Here is a 9,716-nt window from a genome sequence, read left to right as displayed (position 1 = left end):
GCCCCCCCCCCTTTACCCCCCCCGCCCAGCCCCTTGCTCTAATCACCCCCTGCCTGGACATCCTTGCAGCCAACTCAAGAAATCTGAGCAGCACACATTCAGCGTCTTCTGTGTGCTTCGGTTCCTCCGGATGCCGCGGCCCCGCCTGAGTGCCTTGGACCGTGTCAGGGGCACCTTTCCTGTTTCACCCAGCTTCCTTAGGACCCCGTCGTGCAGACACCTGCTCTGAACGTGCCCCCCTCCCCCCCGGGCCTCCCGCCCAGGGCTCGGCCAGGTGTCTTGCTCGTGTGGCATAAATAGAATTGCGGTGCGGCTGTGCACGGAACCCGGGTGGCCCTGGAGCCCTCGCTCTAGAGAATTCGACGCAGAGCACCATTTCTATTATCACTTAGTAATTGGAGTTTTGCGGGCTTGGAATTACTGCTAATGGAAAGCAAATGGGCTAAGAATCAAGAAATAAGCACTTGAGCAACCAGCACCACTCAGTAAAGCAAAGAGGCTATTGTGCTGCTTTACGTGGATAGAGATCATCATTTGTAGAAAGATTTGCAAACACCTCACCAGCCCGGACAGACGGCCCCACTAGGCTATCTCGTGGCCCTGCCCTCCCTGCCCCTTGGGGCTAAGTGGCCGCCCGCGTGGGAAGCCTGTTCCGTGGCATGATTTTGCCCGAGGGCCAGGACAGAGATTGTGAGTTTGCCTTTTGCTTTCTCTCCGGCACCCAGACTGCAGACGCTCTCAGAACCCAAAACATGTCCTTACGCTTTCCCCTTAGACCCCCTCGGCTCTGTCGCCGGCCGCAGCCCAGAGAACAGGCAGTGACGGGCCTGAAAGGGGGCCGCTGGGGGCGAGGAGCCCGGGACAGCGGCTCTTGACTCAAGGAGGGGGAAGCGGCTGTGAAGAGTGACGCTTCCCGGGGTTTGCTGACCCGCGGGCTCCAAGCTGATCTTGCCCTTTCTCCTCCGTGGGGTGATGTCAGCCGTCATACATTTACATGAGGGGCCTTTTCTCCGCAGATCACGCCACCCCCTTCCCAGCGGCTAAAAGGCAATTTAATATGCAGAAGTTCTGCTAGAACAGCATTAGGTTATGACATGAGGAAATGAAAAAAAAAAAAACAACAACAAAAAAGCCCAAGCCCAGTCTGCCCTTCAGGCGCCCCCCTGAGAGAGGACACTGCTGGGGGCCAAGGACGGAGGAGCGCTGAGCCGCTTCACTGTCTGCGGAAGCCCGTCAAGACTCACGCGAGTTCTCATGGTCAAGGTGGTCTGAGGGCTCGAGGGGCTGCGGCGCTCCACTCCCTGGTGCTGGGGGTGCTCGGGACACGTCCAGACAGCCTCTGGGTGGGGAGAGAGGAAGCAGCCCTAACTCTGCGGCCTAGGCCCTCAGAAAACGTGCCTCCACTCACTCACCGGCGACTCCCTCACTTAGCCATTAAATGTCACTGCAGCCCGTTGGCACAGGGGAGAGAATCTACATCGAGCAGTAAAAAAGGTGATGAAATGGAAGAAGTTGTGAAATGACATTTTTTTTTCCAGCGGGTCTGTCATATCTCCTGCATGGAGGAAAATTGCTTTCTGTAAATCTTGGTCCAACAGAACAAAACACCTATTTCTTTCCAGTTGGGGAGACAGCCATTCTCATCGGCATAATGAAGGTATTGTAAGCTGTGACTTTTACAAAGTCTGAGGGAAACCAATCTGCAATCTTGACAGATATGATCTTTCCGGGATGCGCTGTGCGTTTACGGTGGCGAGAGACCTCAATTAATTTATGAGCGAGGACAGTGGGATGTGACCCCTTGTGTGTAGTCTAGGTGGAGTCGTCCCTGTCTGAATTTATGTTCTGGTAATTTAAAAAGATTTATATTAAGCTTTTCTTTCATTTTGAGAGTAGATTAAAATTCTAATGGAAACCATTTGTATGCATTTGTTGAATTGAATAGTATTTATGGCTGCGTTAAAAAAATGCTGCAAAATTCTGCCGATAATAAAGTCAGTGAAGCAGGAATAAGTGTAAAAACAGGAAGGGAAGACTCAATAGAGACCGTACTGTATTATACAAGCGTAATGAGGGAGAGAAGCCGAGCAGAACGGGGCAGGGATAAGGCCCCCGAACGGGATAGTTTTCCTTATTTAGTGTAAGGTGTTAGAGTCCTTTTATGACTTGACACCAAATTTAAATTTCGAAATAAGCCACGTTGGTCCTCGCAGACCCCGGGGCCATTTGCCCTTTCCTGTCGTTCTTGAACTCAGGCCAGTGTCCGGTACCCATGGCAGGGAAAGAAAAGCTAGGCAGTGTCTCAGAAAGGTGCTGAGCCCAGGCATCTCGTGGGGGTCAGGAACAGACCTGAGCGCAGGTGCATGGTGCCGTGCGTTCTGGGCAAGGCCAGGGATGTCCTGGTGCGTGGCTCTGTCGGTGTGCCCCAGCACCCACATTCACGGCCATGGCCACCTGACCAGTGTCTGGATCAGGGGGCCGCTGGGGTCGCCTCCACAGCGAAGGGCAAGGTGCTTTGTCAGTGGTCTTTCCTCAGCCTCCTGGGGAAGGAAAGCCAGTGACACATCGATCTTGGACCACAGCATCTGCGCAAAGGCAGCCAGGGGAAGGCTCTCTCGTGTCCCCTTTCCCAGGGGAGGGAGGTAGGAAGCACCCTGGGGCCCCTTAGTTGTCCGAAGTGCAGAGAAGCTTGGCGATCTGTCAGCATCCATCGCAGAGCCGAGAGAGAGGGGTGCGGGGAATCGTGTGTTCTCTCAGAAAGGATAGCCCCGATCGCGTGTTGGGAGTCAGGCAACGCCAGGCATGATGGTTAACGGCGCTAAGTGAGGAGAGAATGGAAATTTCCTGCGAGCCTGCGCTGCTCTGCTCCTGGTTCGTTGTTTATTCTCCAGGTGGTAAGCACGTTCTCTCGCAGAGCCGCCGGATGTCATAACACGCCTTACGGTGCATTAGAACAGAGCTGAGCATTAGCACACTTTACTGCTGCAAAGTGGCAGTGCCGTCCCCGGGAGCCTGCATGAAATGCAGGAGTGTCTTAAGAAAGTACTGGTTTAATTTTCCCTCACAACTGCACCAAAGCTGGAAATGCAGGAGTTTGGCCCAGGCGTTTGCAGGGGGCACAGAACACCCCCGTGCAACCCAGAGCACAGGCCTTCCCGGCCCCGCCAGTCCAACCGGCCTCAGAGGCTGGCGCTTCTATTCTGTATAGCGCCTGTCCTGTCTGTGAGGCCAGGAAACGGGCCTCTCTGGTCAACCGTGTACCCTCGGCATCTAGCACAGGTCTTGACACACAGGACATACATGGTGAGCTGAACCATTATGTTCGAGGCCCCACGGGAGCTACAACACAGAGTCAAGGTCCCTGCAGGTAACAGGCTAGAGGCTTGAGCCAGAGCGGGAAGTGCCGGCCTGAGCTCAGCGTAAATCTTAAGTTTCAGTGACTGGTCACAAGTTTTCAAAATTTACTTTTCTATCAGCCGCTCTTCACCTCCAATATTACCGCACGGCTCTATATAATTCAATAGAACTCCTTCAAGCCGGTTGCTACAAGCTTTACGGACTTTGTCATCGTGCGATTGCCGGACCAATCCTAGAAAGCAGGTGTCATCATTGTCATCTCATTCAGAGATGAGAAGGCAGCCTTGGGGAGATGTAAGAACTTGCCCGTTGTCACGTGATTGCTAAGTCAGACAGGTAGAATTGGGGTTCGCATTTGAATCTCAGCCCAGTTCCCTCTCATGTCTTCACCTGCTTCATGACTATTCACTGGACATCTGAGCCTGGCATCGTGCTGAATGGAGGTGGGGGTGTGTGTCACGGTACATTGACTCTGCCCTAAAGAAGTTCATAAACTATTAGGGAAAGCTCATTTGTACACACAAATTATCACCCAGAATATAAGCGTTCTGAGAGTGGAGTAGACGGAAGTACCCTTAGCCACTCTAACCCACAGGGGAGGTAGTAGATGGAGGAAGGGTTTCCAGAGGAGGGATACTTCAACTAGTTCTTGGAACACGAATGCTTCTTGCCAGGACAACCACAGGAAGAGCAAGAGTGGAGGGTCTGTGCTCGGACAGCGAGGCTGTCCCGGAACCCCCTTCCGCCATAAAGCTCAAACTCACTACCCCTTGTCCACAGCACTTTCAACCTCTTTTATTTTTTTGTTTTCCATAGAAGTCAACACATACAACATACGGCATGTGGATAGGCTGGTCCTCCCAAATGCCCACGTTCTAATCCTCAGAAGCCAGGAATATGTGAGCTCCTATGGCCAAACAGACTTTGCAGATGGGATTAAGTTAAGGATCTTGAGATGGGAAATTACCCTGGCTTATCTGGGTGTGCCTCATGCACTCAGGAAAGTCCTTGTAAGATGGATGAAGATACACGTATGTTCAGAGAGAAGAGAAGGAGCTTCAAAGCTGCCTTTGAAAATGGAGAAAGCCACTAGAATACGAGAGGCCAGCAGTCACCACTAGATGCTAAAAAAGGCAAGGAAATGGACTCCCACCTGGAGCCTCGAGAAAGAACCAGTCCTGCCGATGCCTTGACTTTAGTCTTCGAAGACTTGTTTCGGATTTCTGACCTCCAGAACTGTAAGGGAATCAAGTGTGCGTTGCTATAAGCTACTAAGTGTGGGGTGATTTGTTACAGCAGCAATAGGTAGCTGATCCAGCTCATCTCTGCGTGTGTTCATGTTTATTAACTGCTTCTACTGGAGATGAACTCCATGAGGCCTGGATTTTGTCTACTGTCTTCACTGTTACATTCTTAGTGCCTCGGACAGAGTGTTTGTTGAATGAACAAAGACGCAGAGGCAGTGCAGGAGGAGAGACCGCTGTGGGGCATAGGGTGAGGGGAGGCCCTGAGGTGTGAAGGTCAAGGCGTGCTCTGCAATAGCAGGTGAGCTGAAATGGGACAGGTGGGGGCCTTGGAGATGTTGGAGGAGTTGATTCTGCAGCATTTATTCTGGAAGGGAAGAGCTGGTGATGGGTTTTATGTAGAATGAGAGCACAATCATATTTTCTTATTGCTTTTTAAGTAATTTTTGAAGTCATTTTCCCTGTTTATTGTTAATAATTGGAGATACATAGAGACATGGGCAAAAACATAAAAATCACCCATAATCTCATTTCCTAGAGAAAGCCATGGGTAACCTTCTAATTTTTTTTTTTTTAATGTTTATTTGTTTTGAGAGAAAGAGACAGACAGAATGTAAGTAGGGGAGAGTCAGAGAGAGGGAGACACAGAATCTGAAGCAGGCTCCAAGTTCTGAGCTGTCAGCACAGAGCCCGATGTGGGGTTCGAACCCACGAACCATGAGATCATTACCTGAGCCCAAGTCAGACGCTTCACCGACTGAGCCACCCAGGCACCCTAGCCATTGTTAACACATTAGTTAGTGTGTCTCTTCAAAATTGAGATTATATTTTATATACTATTTTGGAACTTGCTTTTTTCCTTTAATGTGAATTTTACCATGTCATTATTCTTCTAAAAATATGGCATTTAATGACTACATCGTATTCTCTCATACAAAAATAACTACATTTATTTAACTGATTGTCTCTAACTGGACAATTCATTTATTTCTCCAACACTTTGTTATTAAAAGTAATAACAGTCGTGCCTGGCATATAGGGGGCATGCAATATTTGTTGAATAAATGGATGGATGAATAATTTCAGGACACTGTCATGCATAAATCTATATATCTCTGATTGTTTCTGTAGGAAAAAGATTCTTACAAGTGAGTGTTGGATCAAAGGATGTATTATTTTTTTAAAATGGCTTTCAATACATATGGCCAGATTGCCTTTCTAAAAGGTTACAAAAATTACAACCCCACTAGTAATATTTGAGTGCATAATTTCACTGCACTGATGGTGGTATTGTAATTTTTTAAGCCCTTACTTGTATGTTAGAAAAGTTACCATGGGGACAGGTAGGCAGTAGTTAAGGGGTCTTGTGAAGTTCAGGCAAACAATGGTAACAACCTTAACTGTAGCCATGGAGGTTATATGAGCAAGGAGATCTGAGCCCTGTGTAGGACGTGGAATCAATAGGACTTGAATGCAGAAGGTTGAAAGGATGTTAGAACGATTCTCAGGTTTCTGCCCGGGTAGAGTATTGGTTGGGATTTTCTGTTGCCAGTGACAGGAAACCACTCTGATTTAGTTCACAAGGCTTATTGTAAGGCTATGGAGCAAACCAGAGTCAGAGCTGAGGCAGAAGTCTCCAGAAACACTGGGATCCCAGCACCATTCAGGAATCCAAGAGGAAGAGAGGAATGCACAATACCTCCTCGGGCCCCCCGCCCCAGGATGTGTCTGCTCTTGAGTGTCACATTCCTTAAGCTTCCAATTCCACGGAGGAACGTTAATCTGGTCCACTTTGGGTCAATGATCTATCCTGTGGCCAGAAGCAGAGGGACCCCTTCACAGACAGCCGACCAGAAGAGAGAAGGGTCTATGGTGTTACTGGCAGCGGACCATGTGAATCAATGCCCGGCACGTAAACACTCATGGCCCCGCTTGAATGGGGATGGAGCTATGTACAACGGAAAAATCTGGGGCAGTGTTTTTTTTTTGTTTTTTGTNGAGAGAAGGGTCTATGGTGTTACTGGCAGCGGACCATGTGAATCAATGCCCGGCACGTAAACACTCATGGCCCTGCTTGAATGGGGATGGAGCTATGTACAACGGAAAAATCTGGGGCAGTGTTTTTTGTTTTTTTTTTTTGTTTTTTTTTTTTTAGAAGATGTGCCTTCTTCACTCCCTACATCCTTTTTCTTCGGCTCAAAGCAGAGGGGACATTTGAGGCACAAGATACAAGGAGCCTGGGACACAGAACTAGCGCGTGGAAAGGCTGGCTGTTGAAGTGGAGTGCTACATGAGTGAGAAATGAAGGTTGAGATCGCCACACCAGTGAAATGTTGGGGTTTATTTCTTACTACTGCTAATTTAATGACCTCATAAACACCTCCGGATACTTGTTTCATAAAGGGCTGAGAAGAATTAAATGAGCAATGGGTGAAAGAGTAGCATGATTTTTTAAAAATGATTTTTAATGTTTATTTACTTTTGAAAGAGAGAAAGAGTGAATGAGCGGGGGGAGCAGAGAGAGAGGGAGACACAGAATCTGAAGCAGGCTCCAGGCTCTGAGCTGGCTGTCAGCCCAGAGCCCGATGCGGGGCTCGAACCCACGAACCGCGAGATCATGACCTAAGCGAAAGTCGGACGCTTAACCGACTAAGCCACCCAGGCGCCCCAAGAGTAGCATATTCTTAAAGACACTGGAAATAATCCTGCAATTCTACTTCTAGGTAACTGCCCAAGAGTAATAAAAACATATATTCACACAAAAACTTGGGTCTGTGGGTACATAGCAGCATCATACATAATAGCCCCAACAGGGAAACAACATAATGTCCATCCACTGATGACTGGATAAATAAAATGTGGCCTCTCTACATAATACAGTTCAGCAATAAAAAGAAATTAAGTATTGATCCATGCTATAATACGGATAAACCTTGAAGACACTATGCTAAGTAAGAGAAGCCAGTTACAGAAGACCACATAGTGGAGGAGTCTGTTTATAGGAATGTCCAAAAATAGACAAATCTACAGACAGAAATAGATTAGCTGCTGCCGGGGGTGGGAGTGGGGAGGTTAGGTTGGAGGAAATGGGGAAATGACCACTAATGGGTGTGGAGTTCTTTTTGGAGTAATGGAACCGTGATGAAAATGTTCGAAAATTGATGGTGGTGACGTTTGCGCTGCTCGGTGAATATACCAGACTGAATTGAACACTTGAAGTAGGTGGCTTGCATGGTATGTGACTCTTTCTCACTAAAGCTCTTGCTTTTGTAAAAAAGAGAGCCACGCAGGGGATAACCACACAGTGAGGCCACGATGAAAACAAACAGCTCACCTGGCAGCTCGTCTCCCAAGTGCCCGTGTCCCGAGCACAGCAGCGGCTCTTGGGGCTCAGCTCTCCGAGACTAAGCCCAGTACTTGCTTCACGTAGAGGGCGAAGACTCTGGCTTCCAAGGAGAGCAGAGCTTTGTTTCCAGGCGATGTACGAATATGAAGGTCAAAGATGAGCTGACCGAAGGCCAATCCCCAAACAGTTCAAGGGGACTGTTGATCTCTGCTGGCACAGGTTTTACAAATAATGCGACAGAACCAGAGACACTGGAATGGGGGGCGGTGGGGGGGGGGTACTGCGAGGTACAGGATGAGTGGAGTTTGGCAATATCCAATATCCAGGGCACAGAAGGGAGGTTTGTGTGGGCTTGCGGAAGTGTGTAACCGGGTTAGGGACAGTTGAGCTGAGCGCAGGTCAGACGCCCGTCAGAGGCTCTGAATGCAAAACCGTTCTGAAAAGCATAAAGTGCTCTCCGATGTGAGCTGCTAACGGGATGTGCGGAAAAATTATTTTCATTTGAATGGAAGGAGAGAAATAAACAAACAAAAGGAAGCCAGAAGGCTTTTCAGGTATTTAACCGTGAATTTGTACTTTGAACGGAGAGGAAGAAAACAGAATCCATAATGACTGATTAGAAACTTANGAAGCTGGGGGGGTGGGGACTCTGCTTGCCCCAGTCAATGAATCAGGGACTCTTAAGCCCTCTGTTGTTGAGCACACTTGAACCCTGAGCCTCAGCCTCCCTCCTGGGCAGCCTGCCCCACCCCGGTTTCTGAAGCTCAGGGCAGAACCGTGCTGAAGACGAGCTTGTTTAAGAGATTTCCTTTTGCGGGGAGCACTTGGGTGGCTCAGTCAGTTAGATGTCCGACTTGGGTTCAGGTCATGATCTCTTGGTTCCTGAGTTCGAGCCCCACATCAGGCTCTGTGCTGACAGCTCAGAGCCTGGAACCTGCTTCGGATTCTGTGTCTGCCTCTCTCTCTGCTCCTCCCCTGCTCATACTCTGTCTCTGTCTCTGTCTCTCTCTCTCAAAAGTACATAAACATTAAAACTTGAGATTTCCTTTTTTTAGTTTTATTTATTTTTTGAGAGGGAGAGCAGACAGGGGAGGGGCAGAGAGAGGGGGACAGAGGACCCAAAGCGGGCTCGCCACAGACAGGCTGACAGCAGCAAGCCTGACGTGGGGCTCGAACTCATGAACCACAAGATCATGACCTGAGCCGAAGTCTGATGTTCCACTGACTGAGCCGTCCAGGTGCCCCTAAGAGATTTTCTGCTCTGTGGCTTTTGTCTTCAGGTGCTCCAGACTCTGATGGACTGCAGATAAGGAAACCTGAAAGATTTCTGCCAGAAGAGGGAGGCATACAGCATCGATAGGGAAGTTCAAGTTTGATGAAGAGAAGAAAGGCTGGCCTTGCTCCAGAAAGCACACGATTTTATTCGTTTTGTAGTCTTTTCTCTTGAAGAAACACTTCTTGCTGCCTTTCTTGGGGAAGAATTCCTCTATTTTATTATGAAAGAAGGAAAGAGCACAGCCTGGTGGGCCTTCCCATCTTCCTGCAATGTGTCAGGTCAGTATTATTTTATAGATGAGGACACTGGACATGGATGTTTATTAGCCCTCCCTGGGCCCATGTCAAACGCAGCTCTGACCTCCAAGTTCATTGTCTTTCCATCGCTCCCCACAGCCTCCCAAGAAAAATGGCTTCCCCTTGCCCCCCTTGTCCAGGAAAAAGGAGTTTCCTTGTTTCCTCTGGATGGGAAATGGCGGGAATAAAATTACCAT

At 48.8% G+C, this 9,716-nt stretch overlaps 1 protein-coding gene across 1 annotated transcript in view; it reads left to right on the top strand.

The window, feature by feature from the left end:
- The window catches only part of DCTD (dCMP deaminase), a 46,180-nt gene extending 36,922 nt beyond the window's left edge, over positions 1-9,258 (top strand). Inside the window, exon 6 of the mRNA XM_077761854.1 lies at positions 9,228-9,258. Within this exon, the coding sequence (XP_077617980.1) occupies positions 9,228-9,243 (16 nt within the window). The 3' untranslated portion in view covers positions 9,244-9,258. The remainder of the gene's footprint in view (positions 1-9,227) is intronic.
- Positions 9,259-9,716: the final 458 nt, after the last annotated feature.

The sequence above is a fragment of the Crocuta crocuta genome, unplaced genomic scaffold (assembly GCF_008692635.1).
Source record: "Crocuta crocuta isolate KB4526 unplaced genomic scaffold, BGI_CrCroc_1.0 scaffold90, whole genome shotgun sequence".
In the NCBI taxonomy this organism is placed as follows: Eukaryota; Metazoa; Chordata; class Mammalia; order Carnivora; family Hyaenidae; genus Crocuta; species Crocuta crocuta.
This window is presented reverse-complemented; position numbering and strand designations above follow the sequence as displayed.